The sequence below is a fragment of the Corylus avellana genome, chromosome 8 (genome assembly GCF_965113065.1).
Source record: "Corylus avellana chromosome 8, dhCorAvel1.hap1.2, whole genome shotgun sequence".
In the NCBI taxonomy this organism is placed as follows: Eukaryota; Viridiplantae; Streptophyta; class Magnoliopsida; order Fagales; family Betulaceae; genus Corylus; species Corylus avellana.
The window spans coordinates 22,242,406-22,269,741 of record NC_142497.1 but is presented as its reverse complement, the minus strand read 5'-3'; the positions used below and the strand labels follow the sequence as shown (position 1 = coordinate 22,269,741).

At 33.6% G+C, this 27,336-nt stretch overlaps 1 protein-coding gene, 2 long non-coding RNA genes and 1 pseudogene across 4 annotated transcripts; all 4 read left to right on the top strand.

Moving 5' to 3' along the window:
• Positions 1–1,325: 1,325 nt before the first annotated feature.
• Positions 1,326–2,930, top strand: LOC132163781 (ankyrin repeat-containing protein BDA1-like; annotated as a pseudogene).
• Positions 2,931–10,482: 7,552 nt separating this feature from the next.
• LOC132163779 (TMV resistance protein N-like) lies at positions 10,483–16,961 on the top strand (the record flags this gene model as incomplete). Its single annotated transcript, XM_088518839.1, has 7 exons — positions 10,483–10,973; positions 11,355–11,859; positions 13,051–14,143; positions 14,484–14,747; positions 14,843–14,945; positions 15,015–16,528; positions 16,617–16,961. Coding segments are annotated over exons 1-7 (3,948 nt in total), but the record flags the coding sequence as incomplete, so codon positions are not given.
• LOC148584286 (uncharacterized) lies at positions 16,962–18,801 on the top strand. Its single transcript, XR_015913046.1, has 3 exons — positions 16,962–17,252; positions 17,349–17,885; positions 18,697–18,801. It is a non-coding gene; the product is annotated as an uncharacterized LOC148584286 (long non-coding RNA).
• A 471-nt stretch (positions 18,802–19,272) lies between these two features.
• Positions 19,273–20,832, top strand: LOC132163784 (uncharacterized). Of its 2 annotated transcripts, XR_015913045.1 has the most exons (3): positions 19,273–19,783; positions 19,971–20,314; positions 20,399–20,832. It is a non-coding gene; the product is annotated as an uncharacterized LOC132163784 (long non-coding RNA). The 2 variants fall into 2 exon arrangements; XR_015913044.1 differs by lacking the exon at positions 19,273–19,783 and having other exon boundaries at positions 19,801–20,314.
• Positions 20,833–27,336: the final 6,504 nt, after the last annotated feature.

Sequence of the window (27,336 nt, the reverse complement as noted above, 5' to 3'; positions counted from 1 at the left end):
TGGAGAAAAGAAGAGAGAGAGAGAGAATTGAGAAAAGAAGAAAGGGTGGCCGGCCATGGTGCAGAGAAATGTGTTTCTCTGCACGCGTGAGGGAGCTGCTGTGCAGAGGAATGCCCAAAAAAATGGAAAATTAAAATTTAATTAATAAATTTTTTAATTAAAAAAAAATTCAGAAAAAATTTAAGAAAAGAAAAATTAATATTTTATTTAATTTTTCAATTTTCTGACATGGTAGAATCACCACGTTATAAAATTTTCTGACGTGGTAGAAATACCACGTTAGAAAATTTTCTGACGTTTTACCCACTCACACGTCAGGAAATTTTTTTTCCTGACATCTATGTTTCTGACACTCGACACGCGTCAGAAACGACCCGTCAGAAAAATTTCCTGACGTGTCAGACACTAAAAAACGTCAAAAATCTCCTGTCATAAAAAAATTGTTTTTTTGTAGTGCTACCTAGAATGAGGACACAAGAAAAGCACCTATCATTTATCTTTTCATTTGTTACTCCCTTAATTTTTCCTTTATCATTCCCTCATTGGCAAAGAAAATAACTCGTGAAATTAAAAACAAATAAAAAATTAGATTCTAAACAGTTTGGTTTGAAAAGCGCGTTTCTTGTTTTAAATTTGACATTTTTTTTTTAGGATGTCACCACGCCACCACGGTGTTCATTTGTCAATTAAGAACGGTCTTAAATTAGAAGATAAAATAAAATTGAAAATGCATTATAGTGAGAAACGTTTCTATAAATAGCATTGCCTTACCAAAAAAAAAGAAAAAAAACTTAATTTGTTAGAGGATCCGAAGTCTCTTCACTGGGAAAGAAAAAAGGATTTCTATCGTTTTCATTAATCATCTCAGTCAGACTTAATTTACAGATTATACAATAATAAATTATATAGCAGATTAGTTTTTGCCGACAAAGACACTAAAAAAAACCGAACAAAAGCTAATTAATGTGGACAAACCCGTAAGATTCCAATTAAGATGTAAAAAAATAAATAAATAAAGCGCACTGGACGTCATTTACGCTTCATTGTTGGGAAACAACGTAAAACTCGTTGCTTGAGTGACGTGTGCAGATGTGATCCAAACCCTAGAAATATATATATCGAGGTGGACGCCCAGTCTGGTCATTTCCGTATTATAAAGCTTTAAAGCCATCTCCTTAATTTAACTGTCATTGACTCACTATCACTATAACTATCTTATCTTGAGAATGGATGAGCGTTTGAGGGATGCTGCTAAGCAAGGATGTACTGATGCCTTGCACTCATTGGTGCATATGGATGTTGCTGAGAAAGAAAGAATAAAATGAATGGATGAGCGTTTGAGGCATGCTGCTGAGCAAGGAAGCATTGATGCATTTTATGCATTGATAAAAGAAGATGCAAATGTTTTGGACAGAATCGAAGGCATTCTATTTGTTGAGACTCCTTTACACATAGCTGCATCTGCAGGGCACACCTGGTTTGCTATGGAGATCATGAGGTTAAAGCCTTCATTTGCTAGGAAGCTTAATCAAGATGGCTTCTCCCCTATGCACCTTGCTCTGCAAAATAACCAAACCCAATTGGTGGAGCGGCTACTTGATGTTAATTGATAGCGACATTGTTCGTGTCCCAGGACATGCAGGAGGGTGTGACTCCTTTTCATTACGTAGCTCAAATGGGAAACATCGAACTTTTAACCAAATTTTCTAAAGGCTGTCCGAAGTCTTATGAAGATGTGGCAATTCAAATCGAGAATATCCTGCATGTAGCCTTGAAATATGACAACTTCAAAGCTTTTCGACTCCTGCTAGGATGGATTCTGCAAGCTTGCTTAATTTAAAGATGCCTCATTGTGGGAGAGCAAACTGCTACATTGGGAGGATGAAAAACACAACTCTCTGTTGCACGTCGCAGTATCCAAAAATCAACTCGAGGCAAGTCCTAATTTCCACTCAAGTTTTATAGAGTTGGTATTTGTTGTGCAAAGGATTCAATCTCCAAAAATTGTCTTCAAAATTTTTAGTTAAGCTTTCGGTCGTGTGATAGTTGTTTTTATTGTTGTTCTTGGGGCGAGTGTTTGGATGAGTAATTATGTATCTCTACTTGTCTACGTCTTGCAGGTAGTGTCGTTGTTACTGGATATAGGATTTGTTGATTTAGACGCCAAGACTTTAGAGGGTGATACGGTCTTTGACATCTTGGCCAAGGTGGACAACCAACGGATCAGTGATATGCTCATGCGACGAAAACGTCCTGCCAAATGTTTAAATGCACTTGGATATTGCTTAATATGTTTATATAGACTTGCATATTGCTTATTATTTCCTCTCATAGTACTGCATCGACAACGTCGTATAAATTTGATCCAAACTCTTGAGAAGTGTGGTGTAAAAATACGTCGTCAACAAACAGTTCTAACAGAGGAGAAGCGGAAAGCCCTGTTGGTTGTTGCTGCATTGCTGATAACGGTCACCTACCAAGTAGCACTAAGCCCTGCAGATAAGCAATACAATGAGTTCAACTGCATAGCCCCAGTCAACGCTACCGGGGCCAATCAGCAATTCAACTTCACAGCCCAGAATCCGATCAACGCTACCGGTGCCAATCAGTACTTCAACTGCACTGCCCGCTTCAACGCCAGCAGTAGTAAAGTTAAACCAATCAGAAACCTAGCCGGAGACGTGTTCCTTTGGTGTAACGCTCTAACCTTTTACCTAACAAACTTAGCACTTTTCTTCCTCCCTCCTGATTTTTATAGAATCGTGCTTTTCTTCCTCCTTCTAACCCTCTCTTATGGCTTTTGCTTTTCAACTCCGTTATTAAGTACTCCTATTCTAGGCGTTCTTGGTCCAGTGTTGCTTCTGCCAGTTTATTTACTTCCTTGGATAAGTATTTTCAGACTCAAACATTTTTCTTCCGATATAGAGTGAAAGTGTTTGTCACGCACAGCATGCATGTGTCGGTGGCATGATGCTAATTCCCCAACACAGTTATATATAAGTGCCACCGCAAATCTTCTCTTTCTTACTCACCCGCCATCCATCCTTTTCCTCTAATTAATTATATATTAATTGTTGCTATGCGCAGGTGTTTTTTAAGTATGATTTAATTTAAAACTTTTTTATATAGAACAAAATGTTTGATTGGGCTAAAGACAAACATTAATGGGGCTTTTTTTCTACTTAGTTGGGCCTTATTAAATGGAAAGAAAAAAAGCCAGCCTTCCGACTCTTTTCAACATTGAAATCCACATAAAAAATAAATAAATCTTAAATTAATAGAAATACTTTCTCTTTTGGTTTATTTCCTAACCACTCCATAATCGAGATCAAGACCAAGAGCCGTTAAGCATTAAATATCTTTTATACCAAACACATTAGTATTTATATCAACTATTAATGTCGACATGAATGAATTTGTTTTTATATTTTTCTTAAAAGAGCATAGCTACTCGACCTACTTCTAATTGGCATTTTATAATTTTCTCTTCTATTCATCAAGTCTCATGTCTCCATAACATTTTTTTACATTGAAACCTTAACCGTCTAAAATTTGATCAGCATTCAGTACTCCTCAAACGAAATTCACCGTTTGTTTCACACATACTCAATACAAAAAGTACAACACTGAAGAAGGAAAGACCAAATGACAATAGGGAAAACCCATCTTTCGAAGCTTGTTGTGCAGGCTCCTCATGCACTTCTTCAATATATGCCTCAACAAAGGATATTTTTTTCCAATATTCAATTATCCTTTATAAACCCTAAGTGATACAGGAGAAATTTAAAAAAATTGCTATTTTAATTATGCATGTGTTCAAAACTAGATTCTAGTTCAAAAATTTTGATTGATTTATTGAAAATTTTAAAACATTTTGCTTCCATGTAAACAATTTTTTTTTTTTAAAATAAATAAATAAATTTTGATTTGCTACTGGGTTTGGGTTTTGGAAAATTAGATTCCATGATATTATTAGAAAAAACAAATATATATTTTTGTTTTTAATAATTTTGTAAACTTTAATAACGTGTTAAACTTGACACGTTACTAAAGTCCTAATAGTGACACCCCTTTTTTGGGAATAGGATCCTCTCCATTTTAAAATTCCTCAATTTCCTCTATTTAGTGCATTTTGAAGGGTATTACATTTAATGCACTACCCTTATTAAAACTTTTGGATAACACTACCTTTCAAAATGCACTAAATGGAGGAAATTGAGGGATTTTGAAATGGAGAGGATCCTTTTCCCCTTTTTTTTGACCCGTCACACACGTTGCTAATGACACGTCACTAACTGTTAGTCAATAAATCTCAACTTTTTGTAATAAGATATCCATACCGACGTCAACTCCTTTCATCTTTCTAGAGGGCCTGCACCACTTAGAAAGCATCTCCTTCTAGGACCACCCTAATTATGTTAATGTCTCTAATAAACTACTAAAAAAAAATTGTTAATATTTCCTAATAACAAAAATATTCTTCATAAAATTAAAACAAATTCTTAAAGTTATATAAATAAATAAAAACTAGAAATTAAAAAAGAAACTGATAATCCCAAATGTGAAACGAAGACTTTTTGGTCTCGCGCGCAATATATATATATATATATATATATATGTGACAGGTCTTTGTTGCCATGCATTTAGAACAAATTAATCACGAATCGGTTGGTTGTTGAACATTGAAAAGTGTTATTAATTTCAACACCAACATTTGCATCCCCATAAATGAGCCTGAACGAATTAATGACAAATGCGAAATCAAGATTTTTTGGTCTTTATAGCCATTTATTGTCAAAGCTCCAAAATAGGACGAATTAATCACAATCAGTCAGTAAGTAGTTGGTTGTTGGACGTTGGAAATTAAAGTCTTATTAATTTTTTATTTATTTATTTATTTTTAGGAAAAATTGATCTGATTTTATTAATCAAAAAATCGAAAACATAACAAACCTTACAATGAAATTTTTTTTATACTAAACATTCTTATTTATTTTTTCTTCATATTAATAAATTTTTATTACAATTTCAAGCCAATGCGTAACGGAGCCCTTAAGAGCACTAATAGCCGATGTCGTATAGGTCATTCTCTTCTTTTATATTTAGAAAAAATTTCAAAAAAACTATAAATTAGTGCTCTTCTTTTATATTTAGAAGGAGGAAGAAAAGCACGATTCCTACAAGTTGTATACTTCCTCCTTTTTCCTACAAGTTGAAACGGGATAGGAGAAACAGCGGGGAAGAAATGAATTATTTTTCAAGTTGAACATAAGGTCAAAAACTGCTCTTCTTTGTCTTCATCAACAGCTTTCTTTAATTGCCCATAAAAAGCATCACCAAACAGTAAAGATTCTCGCTCCAAAGCTGGTTGCAGCCTTTGTCGGATGAAGACAAAGAAGAGCAGCTGTCTTCTCATCAACAGCTTTCTTTATTCACGTCAAGACTCATGTGAATACTTTGAAATTTCTGTCCTTTTTTTTCTTTTTCTATTTTTCTGTCCATTTTGAAACTTCATCATTGTTCCTCGAAGTTGAATAAGGAGGTTGGAGAAGCAACAGTGAAGAAATGAATTATTTTTCAGGTTAAATAGAAGGTCAATAATTTGAAAAATTATTTCTTTTTGGTGTTTTTGTATTTTTATGATTTTTGTTGTTGTCTATAATTTTGTTATTAGGTACGTACTTATATATAATAGAAATGAGTGGAAATGAAACCATAACAACATCCAACTCAGTACTCGGCAGAATGCAGAAATATTTGGTGAGTTGCAACCATGCATGTTCACCAATTTACTTACATTAACGAAAGAATAATAAATCATTAAAAACAAATATTTAAATAAAAATAGTACAAATAAAGGTAAATCCCAATAATTACTTTTTTAAAAAAAAAAAAAGAAAAAGAAAAAAAAGGAATAAACACTCTAGCATTTCTCAAAAAGAATAGACGATGAGAGTCTTCGTCTTCGTCGATCTTCAGATAACCATGTGAGAATGAATTAGTTTCTACAGAAGGCTCGTCTCGTGAAAAGAAGTTCCACTTTCACTTACTAATTTTACAAAAAGCAATAATGAGAAAACATCTTTCGAGTCAAAAAAGCAAACGCGGTATATAAAGTATAAACAGACGTGCCCACATCAAGAAAGATGCATGCATGGTAGGAAAGTGCACGAGAGAATTCAATATGAATTGTTGAATTAATATGATTGCAATAAGGAATCAAAAGCTTTTCTTCTTTTTTTTTTTGGCTTCACCGAGATAACAAAACAGGAGAAAACAATTCATACAAATATAGAAGCTTTTTTCTGATTATTCTAAACTTACCTCTAATTAAAAGTGTGGGGAACACAATGGTGCTGCCCATAGTGCGAATGTCTTTGAAGGTGAGGAGGACGCGTACTGATTACAGTGATCTTTATTTTAAAATTTTTATTTTTTTATACAAAATATTCTCACTTTTTTTCTACATCAATCAAATCTGTTAGAGTTTCGATCTACTTATTTTTTTTAAGTCCTTTGCCAAACACAGCCTTAGGGACTATGAGTGTGTTTGGCAAAGGACTTGAGAAAGCCTAAGGATGATGGGAGAACTAACAGTGAAGAAATGAATTATTTTTCAGGTTGAATAGAAGGTCAAAATTTTGAGAATGATTTTTTTTTTTTTGTAATTTATAATTTGTCAATGAGTACTAATTATATATAGTACAAAGGAGTGGAAATAAACCAAAATAACATCCAACTCAGTATAATGCAGAAATATTTGGTGAGCTGCAATGAGCTCCTTGCAGATTTATTAAAATTATATTTTTGGTTATTTTAGTGAGACAATTTAATTAAAGTGCCTAAAATTTTTACTTTTTCACCTCACAATTTTTTATTCAAAATAAATAGTGAGCGAACAGTATTCACTAAATATAATAAACAGTACTCACTAAAAATAGTGAGTATTATTCACTAACAAAATGACTAAAAAATAATATAACTTTTCTCTCTCCTTCCTTATTCTTTGAAAAAGTAATATATATATAAAAAGAAGTATTTGAAAAAAAATACTTAAATTGAATAGTGAAAATTGATAGTTAAAATAGTGAGACTACTATGAGTGGTCTAAAACTGTAAGTTATTAAAATAGATAAAATGTACTTTTGATTATTTTAGAGAGTAATATTTAATGAGGCTGATATGAATGCTCTTACAAATTTAATCTCAAAGAAAGAATAAAAAATCATTAAAAATATATATTTAAATAAAATAGTACAAATAAAGGAAAATCCAATAATTATTATTATTTTTTTAAAGGAGGATGAAAAAACAATTAGAGAACAAAATGAATAAACACTCTAGCATTTTTCAAAGGTTAAAGTCAATAAACCTTCCTCAAACTATCACACAATTGATAATAAAATATTTAAACTTTTAATTGTGACAATGTTCTCTCAAAACATTGTCAATGTCTCCCCAAAACTAGCAAATGCCCCTATATATTTCTCAATAAGACAAAATACGCCTATAAATTCAAAAAAAAAAAAAAAAAAAGGTTTTTTGAAAAGTGAAAATTAAAATTTAAACAAAAATTTTTAATTTTTAAAAATGGAAATTGTTAGTTAATTTTTTTAAAAAAATGAAATAAAATTTTCAATTTTTATAAAAAACCCGAAATTTTTTAATTTTTTTCTTATAAAAATGATTTTTTTTTTTTAGGTTTTTCTCGAAGTTTTAGTATTTTTGTTTTTATTTTACTAAGGGTAATTTTGTCATTGGAAAACATTGACAATTTTTGATAGTTTGAATAGAACATTATCAATTGAATGTTAGTTTAAGAAGTATGTAAATTTTCTTTCTCAAAATGAATAAATGATGAGAGGCTTCGTCTTCGTACCAAAATTTTTTGGCCAAGTGGAAACATCGTCTGTTATATGATTGATGTTAATTACAAACTTTAAAATGTTCAATGTTTGAACTCAAGCTTCTATGAGTTTTATGACTCTCGACATAGAACTCAAACAAACTCTAATTTACCAAAAAAAAAAAAACAAAATTTTATTCACACTTCATACATTGGAGACTTCTCCATTCATTTAAATAAAGATATTCTTGTCCTACAAGGGGTAGCTTTATTGGTAATGGACCACGCCTAATAAAGCGGAGGTTACTAGTTCGAATCCCTCCTCCCCCTTCATTTGTGTGGACATGTCAAAAAAATAAAAAATAAAATAAAGACATTCTTACATGTGTATTAAATAACAATTAAATAACCACATTAAATGAGACTATTCATTTTCTGTAACACTTAGAAAGTGAGCTTGTGGAATGAACTTTGGTAACAATTGAAACGGATGGAAGTGTAATAGACTTTGGACTTTTGTGTAATTTTCTTATCTGTTGCCGGGTAGAACTAAGATTGTTCTGACGGCGTATAAAAATAGCAGAAATTAAGAATTAAAGATAAGAAATGAAATTTAGGAAGAGGGAAAATAATAAATAGGGAAGAGAAAATCACTAAGTGCTTCAAATAAGCAAACAGATAAATAACTCTTAAATACTTAAATTTATTTGATAGTATAAACCAAATTTTTAAAAATAACAAATACTAGATACCTTTATATAAGATAGGCACATCTTAAATTAACAAGGAAAATGAAAAGCAAACATAATTGGGAAATGAAACAAATCATAATAGGAAATGAAAAATCTAATCCTTATTAAAGAAGGAAAATATAATCATAATGGAAAAAGGAAAACCTAGTCCTTATTAAAAAAGAAAATTAAAACACACATGCATAATTAAAAATAATAATTTTGTCAATTTTCTCCAGCATCATTATAATAATTAATATAGAAAAGTAAACAAATAGTATCAAAAAGTGAAAAAATTTTGTTTTTTAGTTATATTTTTTTATTTAAATAGTAGTAAAAAGTTAATAATGTAATATAAAAAATAAAAATATTTTTTTGTTGATTTTTTTTTAAAATGAGATAAACAGTATGGTGATGCATGGTATTGTTTGTTGAACACCACCTCATCACAGTGTTTGAGAAAGTTGTAGAGAGTAAAAGGTTTCAAACTAACTTTTTGAAAATGGACGCAATATTTTCGAGTCCTTTAAGAGCACTAATAGTAGATGCCTTATAGGCTATTATCTTTCTTATATTTAAGAAAAATTTCAAAAAAAAATTTAAAAACCTATTCACGTTAGATTTCTTACATTTAACCGACCCTTAATAATTTCTACAGTATTTTTCAATGTGTAAGAAACCAAAAGTGATTTCTTACACATTAATTTAAAATAAACATTTTTTTTAAAATTTTTTTGTTCTTTCCTTAAAATTGTGTTAAGATTTTATGAAAAATATAAAGATAAATAAGAAATTTAAATTTTGTAAAAGAATAATATTTTAATAATATAAAAAAAAGTAAAAAAAAGAATTATAAAATATATTTTGATAGAAAAAAAAAAAAGTAATTGTACCTTATACTTAAAAAAAAATGAATGAAAAACTGTTGCCATTGGTCCAATCCATGACATATTCCACGTTTCCACTGCTACCCTGTTGCTTTTTTAGTAGCTGATGATGCTTGCTAAGCAAGTCAGGTACGTTTACTGTTTAACAAAGTTATTATGTAACAATACACTTTTGAGCGTCAACAATAAAAATTGCCCTTCGAAAGCATCACCAAAACAGTAAAGATTCCACTCCAAGTTGGATGCAGCCTATGAAGAGAAAGAAGACTAGTCTTCTCATCATCTCATGAGCAGCTTTATTGACGTGAAGACTCATGTAAATACTTTGAAATTTCTGTACATTGTGAAACTTCCTCTTTTTTCCTACAAGTTGAAACGGGATAGGAGAAACAACGGGGAAGAAATGAATTATTTTTAAAGTTCAACGTAAGGTTGTTTGTATGGACTACGCATCATCCAAACAGCTGAATAGTAAGATTAATTGCCCATAAAAAGCATCACCAAACAGTAAAGATTTCCGCTTCAAAGCTGGATGCAGCCTTTATCGGATGAAGACAAAGAAGAGTAGTTGTCTTCTCAATCAACAGCTTTCTTTATTGACGTGAAGACTCATGAGTCATGTCAATAATTTGAAATTTCTGTCCATTCTGTTTACTTTCTCGATCCTTGTTCCTCGAAGTTGAATAAGGATGATGGGAGAAGTAACAGTGAAGAAATTAAATTATTTTTCAGATAGAATAGAAGGTCAAAATTTTGAAAATGATTTTTTATTTTTTTGGTGTTTTTATGATTTCTGTTGTTGTCTATAATTTTTTGTTGTTTTATTCCAAATAGACTAAATATTAGATATGAATAATCAAATTTTTAAAAAAATTTATTTAACCACGGTAAGAGATAAACCTTCAGATCAAATTTATTCAAACGGTGAAAGTAACCCCTCCCACTCAATTATTGGTCCTCGACTTAAACGCCGGAAAAGCACAAAACAAAATACAAAAAAAATAAAAAATAAAAAATACTCGCAATCAGTTATCACCGCCCACCGACAAAGCTAGTAAGATCTAAATTATCTAAAAACTAAAACAAAAGAGAAAGATCGTAGAAATTTCGCGGAGTTTTCTTGATCATCTTCATCTTCACCTGATCCTTTCTCTCTCTCTCTCTCTCTCTCACTTTCCCTCCTCTCAACCCAAAGTCTCTGTTTTTCGTTACCCAGAATCTAAATCCAAGTCTCGGACATCAAACATCAAACCCAGAAACTGAGCGTTAAACCCATTTTGTTGACATCCTTACATTTCTCAATTGTCCGCCACTCTTACCCACCAAACCACGATTTCTTTTGCAAACTTCCCCGCCATCCCTCTCTATCCACCACTCTACTACCCATGGACCAAATCATCAGTGTCATACGACGATGCTTGCCTTTCTGCTTTCCACTGCCAGAAATTGAATCCGAAGACCAGAACGAGGCCTCTCAGGTTGTCGGTGTCGAAGGCCAAAACGAAAACGGTAACGTTTTCAATCATTTTTATAAAAACTCAAATCATATATATTATATGTCATTTACGCATTCAATGGATGATATGGTTTAACTTTAGACTTTCTAACTTCAACTACAATCCAACTCTCTTCTCTTTCTGCTTGCCTTGTTCCAATATTAATGTTAGAGGAATTAAGTTCAGATACCACTGAATCATCATCATCGTGTCCTCTTTAGTAGCGTGTAACTGTGCTTGGAGGATCCAAAAAGAACTGACGAAGAAAAATAATGAATTATCGTAAAAATAATTTGTATTCATATTTATGTTTAGTAAATGATCTTTCGCATTTTTCAATTTACTTTGCACAAATATCCTCCTCTTAACTTGCCGAGTTTGTCTCCTTTTTCAGTCCAATCAAACTCGACCACCGGAAGTACCTCCTCATCTTCTCAACCTGGTTTGGACCACGACGTCTTCCTGAGTTTCAGAGGTGAAGATACTCGTAAGAATTTCATTGATCACCTCTACACTGCCTTGGTGCAAGTTGGAATTCGTACCTTCCGAGATGATGAAGAGCTTCAAAAAGGAGAGACCGTCTCTACCGAACTACAAAATGCAATTCGTCGATCAAAGGTTTCTATTGTGGTGTTCTCCAAAGACTATGCTTCTTCCAGGTGGTGCCTTGATGAGCTTGCAGAGATTGTGGAGTGTAGAAAAACCGTAGGCCACGTTCTTTATCCGGTATTTTATCATGTGGACCCCTCGGTTGTTCGAAAACAGTCCGGAACTTTTGCTGATGCTTTTGCTCTGCATGAGCGGCTTCATACCGATAAGAAGAGGGTGCAAAGGTGGAGGGAAGCTCTTACTGAAGCTGGGAATTGTTCTGGTTGGGATCTCCAAAGCCTTGCAAATGGGTAATGCTATGGACCCTTGTACTTTTTATGCATTTTTTTCCCTTTTCTTTTAAATTTTCGTCAAAAAAATTTTAAAAAAAAGGAAGGCCTTCAAACTATTATCCAAACGGCAATATCTTTCTAAACTTTCAATTTGAAGAATGTTCTCTCCAAAATACCAAAAAATTGTCGATGTCTCCAAATGCATCAAAAAGACAAAAATAACCTTATATTTTTGTCAAAAAGACAAATATCCTTGTACATTCGAAAAAATAATATTGCCTTTTTTTTTTTGTTTTAAAAGTTTCTACTCCCTTTTTTATTTTAGAAAAAGAGTTTTTCTATTAAGGTTATTTTTGTCGGGGACATCGAGAATTTTTTGTCATTTGCAACGAAACGCCAATGGCTTACGTTTGGCAGTTTTTCTTTGTCATTTGTAATTGTCTTTCACGATTTGGAAATTCAGAGACTTGCATCTTCTACTTCATGTCTTTTTATTCCTAGAAACATGAAACTGGTACGCCTTATAATTCGCAAATGTTATTTTCAGTAATTGAATAGATCCTGATCATGAGGAATCAATCACACTCCTCAAATTAAAGAGCGAAATCCAAACAATAAAATGAGAGAAATGTCTTTTCACCCTCCAACTAATAAAACAAACGATAAAAAAGAGAGAATTTAAAAGTCAAATAATATGTTATTCCTTTAAATGGATTTCTTTAATTATCTTAAACAACCAAACAAAAAAAAAGAAAAAAAAGAAGGAAAATATCCCTATGTATTCAATTCTATTCTACACCCTGTTAATTCATCAATTTTTTTTTCCTGTCCGGTGGTATGGCTACTTGTTTTGTCAATCATAACATAAAGATAGGCTTGTGACGCTTGTCATGTGTTATTTAACTCCACTTATTAACTTTTCGTGCTACAAATTCATGGGGATGGGATCCACATGTACTTTGTGGATGGCTAAATCGTTTTACTCTCTATAAAATGGTTAATGGCTTTGTCCATGAAAATAAAATAAAAATATTTTATGGCATATCGTAAAATAGACTTGATTGATATTCTTAATTAATTTGATATAACTTAGATGCTTGCTATGGCATCTTAGCTAGTCTCTGGGATGATTACATCTTTTTGTTTCTTCTTTTTCTTTCCTTGTACCTAATTTATTGTTCTATTTTCCATTTGATTCGTGATAATCAGGTATGAATCAAGATTTATTAAAGTCATTGTTGAAGTTGTATTGTGTAAAGTAAACCCTGCTCGCCTGCATGTTGCTGAGCATCCAGTAGGAATAGATTCTCATGTTAAAAATATGGAAGCTCTATTAGATCTTGGAACAAGTGATGTTCGCATTGTGGGCATCTATGGGTTGAGTGGAATTGGTAAAACAACCATAGCAAATGCTGTGTACAACAAAATATGTGTTGCTTTTGAAGGAAGTAGTTTTCTTTCAAGCATTGAAGAAAGTGCAGAAAAGCCCAATGGCATTGTTCAGTTACAAGAACAACTTCTTAACGATATCTTGAAAACAACTTTGAAGATTGACAATGTTAATAAAGGAATCATATTGATTGAGGAAAGACTTCATCACAAAAAAGTTCTTGTTATTCTTGATGATGTGGATGATTTTGAAAAACTACACGCATTAGTCAAAAAGCATTGGTTTGGTCCAGGAAGTAGAATCATTGTAACAACTAAAGATGAACAATTGCTACGCAAGTTGGGAGTAGATAAAAAATATAAGGTTAGAGAATTGAGTTCTTGGGAGTCGCTTCAATTGTTTAGTTGGCATGCCTTTGAGATGCCCAATCCGGAAGAAGATTTTGCAGAGCTTTCGATTGAAGCAGCGGATTATGCTGAAGGACTTCCTTTAGCTCTTGTTGTTTTGGGTTCATTTCTAAAACGAAGAGGTATTGCTGAATGGAACGGTGAATTGAAAAAATTACGAAGAACTCCTCATGAAGGGTTGCAAAAAATACTTAGAATTAGTTTTGATTCACTGGATAGGTATACAAAGTACATATTCCTTGATATTGCATGTTTCTTTGTCGGTATGGACAAAGAAGATGCTATCAAAATACTTGATGGTTGTAATTTCTATCCCGGGATTTCTATCCCTATTCTCAATCAGAGGTCACTTGTGACAATTGAGCACCAAAAGAAGTTGAAGATGCATACTCTAATTCGAGATATGGGGAGGGAAATTGTTCATGAAGAATGTTCGAAAAATCCAGGAAAACGCAGCAGGTTATGGCTTCATGAGGATGCCTTAAATGTACTAAGCAATCATTTGGTAAGAGGCATATGCATTGTTACTTGTAAAAAAAAAAAAGGGGCATATGCATTTTTACTTATCAAATATTTAGACAGCATTTACATATATAAACACTTGCACATGCTTCATAGCTTGAATATTGAATCGAACTTTAAATTCAAATCTTCCCAAAATCTAGTTAGATAGTGTACAACATTAAATGGTATGCAATCGCGTTTTAAGCAATTCTAATCTTGTTCAATTCACTTTAGTTTTGGTATTTAACTTATGGTGAGAATATATAGGCCTACTTTAATTCACAGTTGTTATTGCTGAAGCCAAAAGCAGCTGTTGCTAATCCAACCATTTATTTTGCCAGGGTTCGGAGACAGTGGAGGGTCTTATCATAAATCTCCCTGGACATTTGAAAACTGAAGCATTTACAAATATGGTGAATATGAGATTGCTCCAAATCAATGATGTAGATCTCATGGGATCCTATGAACATCTCTCTAAAGAGTTAAAATGGCTTTGTTGGCATAAGTGTCCGCTGAAATCTCTACCACAGGATTTTCAGCTAGAGAACCTTGTTGTTCTTGACATGCAGCACAGTAATCTCGAACAAGTTTGGGAGACGAACAAAGTATAACAAATCTTATTGTGCTTTTTTCACTATTTTAATATCGAATCTATAACTAACGAGAATTTTTTTTTTCTTTTTATTTATATGTTGCACAGATATTCAACAAATTGAAGGTCCTTAATCTCAGCAATTCTAAATCTCTCACTACATCACCTGACTTTAAACAAGTCCCACAACTGGAGAAATTAGTACTTGAGGGTTGCACAAGTCTCAAGGACCTTCCAAAATTCTTAACAGCCCCACATCTAAAGAGTATGAGTCTTGAAGGTTGTACAAGCTTGGTTAAGATTCGCAAGTCTATTGGACTTCAAACAGGACTTATTTTGCTGAATTTACAAGGATGTGAGAACCTTAGGAATCTTCCAAGTAGTATTTCTAACTTAAAATCTCTTAAAACTCTTGTCTTGTCTAAATGCTTTAGTCTTGCGAAATTACCAAAACGATTGGAGAATATGATGGCTTTAACGGAGTTGTATATGGAGAACACTGCTGTCAAGCAACTACCGTCCTCATTCCTCCATTTGAGTAATCTCGAAATTTTATCATTTTCTGGATGTGAATGTCTCATCGAATCACCAAAGTTTTTACGAACCTCACGTCTAAAGACACTGGTGCTCGAAGGATGTACAAGGTTGGTTGAGATTAACGAGTCCATTGGATTTCTAAAAGGACTTTATCACCTGAATTTACGAGGGTGTGAGAATCTTAGGAATCTTTCGAGTAGTATTTGTAACTTGGAATCTCTAATAATCCTTGATTTGCAGATGTGCTATAAAGTTGAAGAGTTACCGGAGCAATTGGGGAATTTGACGGCTTTAGGTATCCTATATGCGGGGTACATTGCGATTAAGCAACTACCATCCTCCTTTAACCTTTTGGAGGATGTCCGACATTTATCTTTTGTTGAATGTAAATATCTCATCAAATCACCAGTGTTTTCAAAATTCTCAAATCTATCGTCACTGACATTTGAAGGTTGTACAAGTTTGGTTGAGATTCACGAGTCCATTGGACATCAAAAAACTCTTTATATAGTTGATTTAACAAGGTGTAAGAAGCTTAGGAGTCTTCCAAGTAGCATTACTAATTTAGATAGTCTTCAAATTCTTCGTTTGCGTAATTGCTCAGAACTTGACAAGTTACCGGAACAATGCGGGAATATGCAGGCTTTAGAGGAGTTTGATGCAGATGGAACTGCTATTGAGCAACTGCCATCTTCGTTTAGTGATTTGAGCAATCTCAAGATTTTAAAATTACCTGGATCCTCACCCAATAGCTCCAACTGCATGAGTTTGATGTCCACTTTTAAATTATATTCATTGATGGAGCTAGATCTCAGTAACCGCAATTTGTGTGAAGATGAGTTTAGCATTGAGTTTGAATGTTTATCTTCACTTGAAAATTTGAAATTATCAAGAAACAATTTTCGTAACCAACCTACTTTCATCAGCTGCCTTCCTAACTTAAAAGCATTGGATTTGAGTGAGTGTACTAGTCTTCAATCAATTTCACTTCCGGGAACTGTAATAGAATTGAATGCAAATGGCTGCACATCATTGGAAAGAATTGATGTTCAAAGAATCTCAATTTTGACGAGCAGTTCAAAATATTTAGACGTTGACAACTTCGGAAATTGGGGGTCGTGGTCGATGTTTGCCCTTTATAACTGCCGCAAACTGGTTGAGATTCAAAATTTGGAGAGGTTGCGATGTGTACTAAGTAGTGTTATGATGGGACGCTGCAACAGTCTATCATCGGAATCTAAGAAAAGTGTTCTCCAGGTTCTCTCTCCTCTCTCTCTCTTCTCTTCTCTCTCTCTCTCTCTCTCTCTCTCTCTCATTTTCTTATGCAAACACTTTTTTGAAATAGATGATGTGCAAGGCAAAGTACTCTTGTTCCGTTCTCTTACCCGGAAGTGAGATTCCAAATTGGATTAGCCATCAGGCAATGGGTTCTTTAGTATCTTTCCGTGTACCTCCGTCTTTGGATGGTCATGAAATCAGCAAGATGCGTTTATGGATTGTTTATGCGGCAAAGAAGGAAGCACCTGCATTGGGTGATGGGTGTTGGTTCAAGTGGAGATTATGTTATAAAAGTTCTAGAGACCAGTTCAACGATTGGTATTACTTGAGGGCATGGCAGGATGGCAGAAGAGCAGCAAATTTTAATATCTTTGAAGATCATATACTTGTACTAGTGACGGCTCGGGGCCGTCGCCTTTGGTCCGAAACAAATAGAATTAAGATGAAAAGTGGAGATGAAATAGAGGTCGACATGGGTATAGTTATAGGGGACAAAACTTATGGGTGTGGAATTTATCCGCAAATTGTGGATGTGAAGCGCATTGGAATTGATTTTGTACTTGATGGCAATGTGCCAAGTGTTGGCGATGTGCCAAGTGTTAGCGATGCTGATGAGATCTCTGAAAGTGAAAGTGAAAGCGAGGAGGATTCACGATTGTAGCCATCTCACCAAATTCAGACCACAATTCCTCCCAAATATATGGTAGCCACATATCCCTTGTTGCCCCTTTTAATTAATTAATTTTTATTTTTTATGATATATTATTTTATTATTATTTTTTTCTTCTTTTCTTTGTAGACAGACAATCGTGGCTGTTAAAAAAGCGAATTGGTGAAATGCATGAGAAACCGTTTTTGGCTGTCACTCAAATTCCCTCACAGACCGCATCTGTCTGCCTTAAGCTGCTGCCACGCATTCATTCCTCACCACTGCTCCTGCGCTTGACTCGTCCACTCAAAGATCTAGCACGGAACTCGAGTCTAAAACCAAAAATTATAGAAGCCTTGTTCATCTTCAAAATCTTGTATGGCTTGGTTCAATGATTTCGATACAGTGATACCACTTTTCATTGTTCACTCTCACAATGACTTGGTTCATAAGCCCTAATCCAAGTCTCCAGCATCAAACCCAGAAACAGAGCGCCGAACCCATTTTCAGCACATGAAGGGCCTCCACACCAAGCTCTATGAATCGTATGTGTCTCCTCGGAACCACATGGTGTTCGCGCCACTCCGGGCCTCCACCTGCGTTGGGACCCTGGAGGCTGGAGGTCAGGTCCATCGCCGAACCAACTAGCTCGCAGGATCCAACGCACCATATCTCTCGTGAACCCAGGTATTCCTTCTTCTTGTCCAATTTTACGGGCATCGATGGCAATATTCATTTGTTATGTCGGCTTTCCTTGTCGGGTTTGTTAAATTGTGGGAAAATACCAGCTTTTTGTGCTTTTTGTGACCATTGTGTGAAAAAGCTCTTTTTAGAAAGTTTCATTGAATCGTAATCAAATGATGAAAAAAAAGAAAAAGTAAAATTTGATTGAAGTGAAATATGGGTATGGCGAAATTGTATGTAAATTTGTAATTTTTATTTATTCTTGCGTAAAACAAATGTAGTCTTTTTGGGAAGGTAATGGTTAAATCTGACGGAAGTGTTCAAATTAAATGCAATTAAAAGTTTAGGGGTTCAAATTGAAAGATTTTGAAATTTGGGGATCTTCTCAAATCGCGTGGTAATTCAGGAGTTTAAGTGAAGTTACCCCTATTTATTATGTAGAATTATATAGAGTTTGCTTTTAAGCTATAATAAGTTATAGAATTCCATTTGATTCTGTAACTATCTCTTGTTGGGTACAATCTGCGAAATAAGAAAAAGTCGAATTAATTTCATGACCAAAGTTGAAGGGAAAACCAGTTGTCTTCTGCTTATTATATTTGAATAATATGATAAATCCAACAAATAGTCTGGAACACGCATGTGGGTCTATAATAATCTTGGATTTTGGAGTTTCATCAAAGGCTCAATTGTAAGAAAATTTGGTCTTGGATAATTGAAGGTGCACTATGAGTTATTGATGGACCAGACACCTTAGATCCGTGGAAGTTTAAGATTGCATATGACAAATAGGTAATTGTTCTTGGATTTGCAGGCGAACGAGATATTATTTTCCTTTGATGATCGCCTCAGGCACTATGCTACTAAACAGTTGACAAGGGTAAGAGATGCATGATCAATGGGAAGAGCTTGTTTGTCTCTATCTTAAAAATGCCGTCGTGGACTATGTATTGCATATTCTCAAATTAGAAGTTTGTCTAATCTTTGTTGTGGAAGATTATGTTTAACTCTTTGGAAGTTCCAAAATCTCCAGGTGGAAGGGTAGTTACTAGTTCTTTTTGGTTCATGACAATGCATTTCTACATCATTCTCAGTCCCATATGAGGTTTCTCTAACTCTTGGGACGATTGGCTGGGAAATTCTGGAAATCTTTTTGTAGGTATTTAGGAAAGGCACAGTTATGCTTTACTAAACAGTTGACAAGGGTAAGAGATGCATGATCAATGGGAAGAGCTTGTTTGTCTCTATCTTAAAAATGCCGTCGTGGACTATGTATTGCATATTCTCAAATTAAAAGTTTGTCTAATCTTTGTTGTGGAAGATTATGTTTAACTCTTTGGAAGTTCCAAAATCTCCAGGTGGAAGGGTAGTTACTAGTTCTTTTTGGTTCATGACAATGCATTTCTACATCATTCTCAGTCCCATATGAGGTTTCGCCAACTCTTGGGACGATTGGCTGGGAAATTCTGGAAATCTTTTTGTAGGTTCTTAGGAAAGGCACAGTTTTGCTTTCGTTTTCCCTGACACCATATTATAATGCGTTCACCCATCAAATCAAATTGGATTTCAGTATTAGTATTCAGGTAAATTGTCAATTTTAGACTTGAAAATAATTGTTCTTGCCTCGTATACATCACATTTTTCTTGTTCATTTTCTGATTTGGTTTTCCATTGGATGCCATCATGTTTTGTTATATCACAATTTCATAATAAATTCTGTTATTGATATTCAAATTGGTAGGCATGCTTTGAACAACGAGTTAACAAATCCTATTCGTGTTTACAGTATTGGTGTTGATGAGTGGTTACGCTTTCCTTCCGTGCGGGATGTGTTTGCCACTGCTGATTGCGGTGGGTTTCTTGAGAGTACTAGAAAATTAACCCTTCCAGCTTTGGCTCAGGTAAGCTACATATCTACGACCAACTTTTTTTTTTTTTATGTGAAGATATTAGCAATCTTCCTAGCAAACTATTGAAGTCAGAGATATCCCTGATAATTAAGTCTTTTTACTCCAAACCTCCAGGGGCTACCACCATTAAAATTGTGGTGGAAAAAATAGTTTGATGCTTAATATTTGTTGATTGCAGTGTTGATTTCCCAAGATGCTTGTTCGGCCAGATGGCAATCCTAATATGAGATTTCCTATCATGATTGAAATAGTGATCTGGATTTTGAGTGGCCATGGTATTTGCATAACTAAATATGCTATTATGTTTCTCTTTGGCTGGCAATTTTGGTATTGGCTCTTTAATATGCCTCCTTTTGAGTTTTCAAGGTTGCAGAGCGGCAGGGGAAATATCTATCACATCGATTAGAGCTGGTGGAGGTCATGCCAATGGAGCAAATGACATGGAACTGGGAGATCCATTTGTTTACAAGCATCTAGGAAGCATGGCAGCCATTGGCTCTCGTAGATCTTAGGTAGAGCAAGGTGAGTTTTACAACCTTGGTGTTTGGTTGTTATATTAGCATAATCTAGATTTTGGAGTTAAAAGGTATCTTTATCTTCTTGTAGGAGTCTATGCCTACATTTCTTCTCCCCCCCTGTTCCTGATTGTTGGATGACTGGTTTGCGGAGTCCATATGCTAGTGCAGTTTGGCAAAATGACTTTGCCGCCACATCTCCATGGTGTGAATCCTGTCTACGATGAATACCCACGATTGTTTATAGAACCATGCAAGTGAATTCTTTTCGTTCCACTTCAGAGCTCCAACACTTGAGATTTTGTGGAGAGCATTTTCAGAGAGGACAGCCATTGATTGGACTGGTGAACCGGCATTGCAGACTGCATAACCTTAACTGATACATGTTTTTGTATTATTTCTTTGGTTTTTCGGTAAACAAGAAGTATGAATTAATTAATTTTGCTAGAGAAATGAACTACTAGCCTTTATGGATAACAAATTGAAATAATTTCCCTAGCAGAAAATCCAAGTTCAATTAAAAGCTTAGGCAGAACCTGTTTGGATCTGATAGGATATGTTACTGGATTGGCATCGCTATTGGGCTCACAATAATGAGCATCCTATTGGAGTTGCTTCAATAAAGTTGTACGAGAATGCGATACCATGGAAAAAAATTTTATTTACAAAATCAAATATTGAAATATATATATATTTCTTCTATTTTGTTGTAGACAATCGTGGAAATTGTTTTAGTTAATGTGAATTTTACGGCAGGAATTTGTTTTCAGAATTCTTGTTTCTTTTGGGTTCTCAAATTGCAGGACTTTCTTTTTGCTATGAACCTTTTTTTTTTTTTTTTGGCCCTGTTGGATTTTATTTTATTATTATTTTATTATTATTTTTACTTATTTATTATGGAGAACTACATTGAGTTTGCATTTAAGCTATAATATGTTATAGAAATATTTCATTTGATTCAGTAACTAACTCTGGTTGGCTTAAATAAGCATATAGAAAAATAACTTATTAAAGGAAAAGTTCAATCTTTATTGAAAAAAAAAAATTAAAATACACATGAATAAATAATAAATACACACTAATGTCGATCATCTTATGCATCATATATTAAGTTAATTGGACCATGGATTGATGCAATAGCAATTTTTCGCTGGAGGCCAAAGGGGCACAGAATATGTGAGTTGGTTTATTTGGCGCTCAGCATATCTGACGCGTGTTATATAAGCTGGAGGAACCGATTTTTTGTGTCAAAGAGTTTAGATTTTGGAATTAAAGGTGTCTTTATCTTCGTGATAGCTTGTTTGCGGGGGTGTATACTACTGCAGTTACTACTTTTAGATAAGTAGTCGTGGCACATGTTCTTGGGATATGTTGAGAAGAGAGCAAATGAGTATGTCGCCTGCCTTCATGGTGTGCGAGTCCATTTGAATTCGAAGATTTTGAGAGAAATAGTATGAAATTTTTTTTATTATTATTTTTTTTCTTCTATTGATAAACTGAGTCAGAGATTCCAAAAAAACAAAAGCTTTGGCCTAGCATTTAATCTAAGCTTCCACAACAGTTTCCAGGAACTCAATTCATCATCCAAAGAGCTGAGAAGAACCATACGATGGACTGATACATTGCCCGAGGAATCTGATATATTGACCCTACCACGAGGGACAAGGTTGAAGATAATTTGCGCTACATAATTACATATGACGTGGCCTCTACTAAGGTATTAGAAGAAGAAGAAAAAAAAGGCTACTTTTGAAAAAGTATTAGGTAGCTTTAGAAAAAGCAGAAGATAAAGCCCAAAGCATCACATGAAGACAACAGAAGAGGCAGATTTGAAGATAATTAGCGCTACATAATTACATATGACATGGTCTCCACTAAGGCATCAGAAGAAAACAAAAACAATAATAATAATAATAATAGAAGATAAGGACCAAAGCATTGGATGAAGAGAAAGAATATGGGTGTGTTTGCAAAGAACTTGAAAAATGAAGTAGATTAAAACACAGGGGTGTGTTCGTGAGGTTTTTATTAACTGCTTTGTAACCGTTAATCGCTAATCGTATTAACTGTTAACCGCTTTTAAAAGCAGTTTGTAAAAACCGCTAACCGCTTAGTTAGTGAGTTTTTAAAAACTACTAACTGTTAACCGCTTTTTTAATATATATATATATATATATATATATATATAATAATTATATAATTTTATATAATATAGAATTGCAAAACAACGTAGTTTTGCACTTTTATATATTCATCTCATCCTGATAAATTAGAGTTTTACTTTGGGTTAGGAATTTGATCATCCTGATGATTTTCATATAATTATGTTTTTTTTTTTTTTTTTTTTTTTTTTTTAAGCTGATAGCATTTGGGTTTTTTTAGGTACCCTTTACATTTTTTTTTTTTTTTTTTATATGGGCTTATTTTGGAGCAAGCCCAATGTGGTATATCGCAACCTATATGCTTGTAAAATAGTGTATATTTTGATGCCAAAAAGGCATAGAAAAGGCCAAAAGGGGCAAAGTAAGCCCAAAACAGAAAATTGGACCAAAAGGCAAAACTAATAATAATAATTGGAAAAAAAAATTTAAGTGAGCCCAAAAGAAAGCTTAATTCTCAAATTCGGCCCAAAAAGAAAGCCCAAACAAAGCCCAAAAGCAGTTAGTAAAAAAAGCGATTAGCCGGATGTGGTTAACCGCTAAACGGGAGGTTAACCGCTTAGGCGGTTAATTGCTTTGCGGTTAGCGGAAGCAGTTAGTAAAATGTACTAACCGCTTAAGCGGTTGCGTTTAGCGGTTTTAACCAGTAACCGCTAACCGCAACTGCATGATCACCCCTAAAAACACAACTGGAATTTTAGCAGATTTAATTAAAATAAGAAAAAATAAAAATGTTTCGTATGAAAAAGTTTTTTTTTTTAAAAAAAAAATTGTTATGTAGTGATTTTTTATTTGAATAATAATAAAAAATGATTGATATGATATAAAAATGAAGAATATTGTAATTAATTTTAAGAAAAATAGTACGGACTTTTTTCTAATCATTTGGCAAACACACCCACTAATCTACTCATCAACACCTTTATCCACGAGAAGACAACCTCAATCCTCTAGACACGTGTTTAGGAGCTCAGCCTACTTTTCTCTAAATTAAGTGAGAAGAATTTTGTTTAAATCGGTCTATAAATTTATTATGTGTTTTTTCTATGACTTTTTTTAATTAATACGGGAGAAATGTATAGTCTTATTAAAAAATTATAAACTTCTCACATATTTAAAAAATAAGTGATAATACAATAGATTAGGTTAAAGAAAACTTCTCCCTTCCAAATTTTTTAAAAAAATTCTGTTTATTCTTAAACCCCCTCCTAATTCTTACTTCTGCTATAAATCACCATATTTGAAGTTGATACCCAATAGGTGTAAATATTGAAGCTCAAAGGTTGCGTAAGTATAAAAAAAGTCCAATTATTGAACCAATCAATAGATGGTGACAGCCAGTCCTATTTACTCTTATTACACAATCTTTCAACTTGTTAAGGAAACCAAAATCTTTACCAGTTGACTACTGGAGCCATCTCCTTGAATCTAAGAAAACTCGAATCAGTGGTTGCAAATAATTGTGTTGTCTATGCAAATAGTTAGCACAAGAAGCGAGGTTATTGTGCACCATTTTTGTTTCTATGCATCAGTATCTAACGGTCAGATTACCCGAGGAAAGCAGCATCAAACAGCACACAGCTGGATATATGTAGTCTTTATCGGATATGTTGACTTGACCCAACCACAAGGGGAAGAAGTCTGAAGATAATTAGCGCTACAGACACTAAAAGGCATCCAAAGCATGGGATGAAGAGAAAGAAGACTAGTAGTCTTCTCATCAACAGCTTCATTCACCTGAAGAGATGTGAATACTTTGACATTTCTGTCCACTTTGAAACTTCCTCCTTATTCCTACGTGAGAAGTTCGCAAGCTACCAAAACTGAAAATGACTCTACAGTCCTACAAATTGACAAAAGTATTCACTCGTTATGCGGTATAGACAGACAGACGTGGCCCACGTGAAGAAATATGTAAGGAAAGTGCATGAATGAGAGAGACGGAGAGCAGTTACATGTATCGTGTTTCGCTGAGCTTTCTTCATCTTCACCTAATCCCTTCTCTCTCTCACTTTCCCTTCTTTCAACCCCTAGTCTCTGTTTTTCACTATCTTTGATCAATTTATGATAGTTAATTCTAACAATTAAATGATGAAAAAAAATTGGGACAATTGTTTGAACTGAAATATGGGTGTGGAGAAATTGTACGTAAATTTGTAATTTGAATTTATTACTTGGTAAAAAAAAATGCAGTCTTTTTTGGGCAATGAGGTACTGGGCTACATTTTCGGAGGGTTTTCAGCAATTTGTATTGCAGGAAATTGTTTCAAGAATTCTTGTTTCTTTTGGGTTCTCAAATTGCGGGACTTCCTGTTGGGTACTTATAAACTGACTACTAGCTCCTTCCAGAATCGATGTGGGATAATTTATCCAACTCACACATTGGGCTCTGGGTCAGAGCAGCAATAACTCGTTTCTCCCGTGAGCTATTGGGCCGAGACTTGTTGGTAAACGTGGGCTCTGATACCAATGTTAGATGGTTTTGGGCTTCTTTCAATTCCAAAAGCTAGCTCAAGAGGTCTCTCAACCCAACAAACTAGCTCAAAAAGGTAGGTCAATAGGTGAGACTTTTTTTCGCACTTATAAACTGACTCCCCTTCCACAACCGATGTGAAATAACCACAATACTTCCTTGTTATGCACTTTTCTTTCGTTTTTTTTTACCCTGTTTGATTTTTTACTTATTTATTATCTAGGACTATATTGAGTTTTCATTTAAGCTATAATAAGTTATAGAATTCCATTTGATTAAGTAACTAATTCCTGTTGGGTACAATCTGCAAAATAAGAGAAACTCAAACTAATTTCATGACCAAAGTAGAAAGAAAAACAGTTGTCTTTTACTTATTATATTTGCATAATATGATAAATCTAAGGAGTAGTCTAGTTACACACATGTGGGTCTATAATAATAATCTTAAGAGTTTAGAGTTTCAACAAAGGCTCAATTGTAAGAAAAGATGGTGTTGAATAATTGAAGTTGCACTGTGAGTTTGTGAGTTACTGATGTTGATCCCTCTCCTATTGTTAACCCTCTAGAGCTTCCAAATCTCCTCAAAAGAAAACAACTTATTGTTAGATATTTATTATTTTGTGATCCTTTTCTACTGTAATGTTTCTTGATGGCCCGATTTTGTGATCCTTCTATGGTTTAGCAGGTAACTTCTATGGTGCTCCTGTTCTCACAACAGTGCTCCATATGGAAAATTTATTGCCTTTCTACCAAAACTGAGGCAGAGACCAACCATTCTAGGGCCTGTTGATGATATCTGTGAAAGATTGGACCTCTTCAATGAGCCGGCCTTGGATAATTGCTTCATATCAAGAATGTTCCAACAGTTTCCAGTCAGATGGTGGTAGTGTTCAAACTTGCATAACATAAACAATTAGGCACGAGAGCTTACTGGAGTAGAATGAGAAGGGATAGTTCTCGTGTTTAAGGAAAAAAGAGAAAATCACATAATACTGTGAGAAAAATAAGTGATCAAATCCCTTGGGGCTTGATCCCATGCAACATATGGCTTGATCCCACTGTAATGTGTCACTTGTAATGCACTACACGTACTCTTGTGTAAGATCTTACTCGAGCTACAAGGATGACTCAACATGATTTGACATATATTTGTTTTTGAGTGGGTCGGACCGGATCTAAAAACTCAAAAATTTCTCTTAAAAATAACTTTAATATTTTTATTTTTTACATCACATTAATCACTTTTTTATTACTATTCAAATTAAAAAATTATTACAAAATATATATATTTTTTTTTCACTTTTTTATATAAAATACCTCTATTTTTTTTTTCACATCAATCAAATCTGCTACAGTTTAGGTCTACTTTTTTATTTATTTATTTTTTTTCAAGTCCTTTGCCAAACACAGCCTTAGGGACTCTATGAGTGTGTTTGGCAAAGGACTTGAGAAAAGTAGTGGACTGGAACTATAACAGATTTGATTGATATGAGAAAAAAGATAAGAATGTTTTGTATGAAAAAATGAGAAAAAAAAAAATTGTTTTATAGTTATTTTTTTATTTGAGTAGTAATAAAAAGTGATTGATGTAATATAAAAAGTAAAAATGTTGAAGTTGATTTTGAGATGATTAGTGGAGTTGACTTTTTTTTTTTTTCTTCTTCTTCTCTATCCTTTCTGGTCCTTTGGCAAACAGATTCTAGGAGTTGTGATGTAAAAAGTGGTCGCCAATTGTTTTCTTGGCTCCGTTTGGCCAAAAAAAAATTTCAACTCTCAACATTTACTTTTTACATCACATTAATTATTTTTTACTATTATTCAAATAAAAGAAATTACTATAAAATAAAATTATTTCAATACTTTTTCATACCAAAAATTTTTATTATTTTTTTCCTTCATATTAATCAATTTTTATTACAATTTAAAGCGGATGCGAAACGGAGCCCTTAAATTAATGCTTGCATTGATTCCACAGTTCCACTGCTAACCTTGTTGCTTTTAGTAGCTGATGATGCTAAGCTTTTAGTAGCTGATGATGCTAAGCAAGTCGGGTTTCCTGTTTAACAGAGTTGTGATGCAACAACATACTTTTGAGAGTCAACAGTAAAGATTGCCCGAGGAACGCATGAAGACAAAGAAGAGTAGTTGTCTTCTCAATCAACAGCTTTCTTTATTCACGTGAAGACTCATGAGTCATGTCAATAATTTGAAATTATTTTTTTTTGGTTATTTTAGTGAGGCAATTTAGTAAAAGTGACTAAAATTTTTACTTTTCAACCTCATCATTTTAACTCAAAATAAATAGTGAATAAACAATATTTACTAAAGATAGTGAATATTATTCACTTACTAAATGAATAAAAAATAATATAACTTTTCTCTCTTTTCATATTCTTT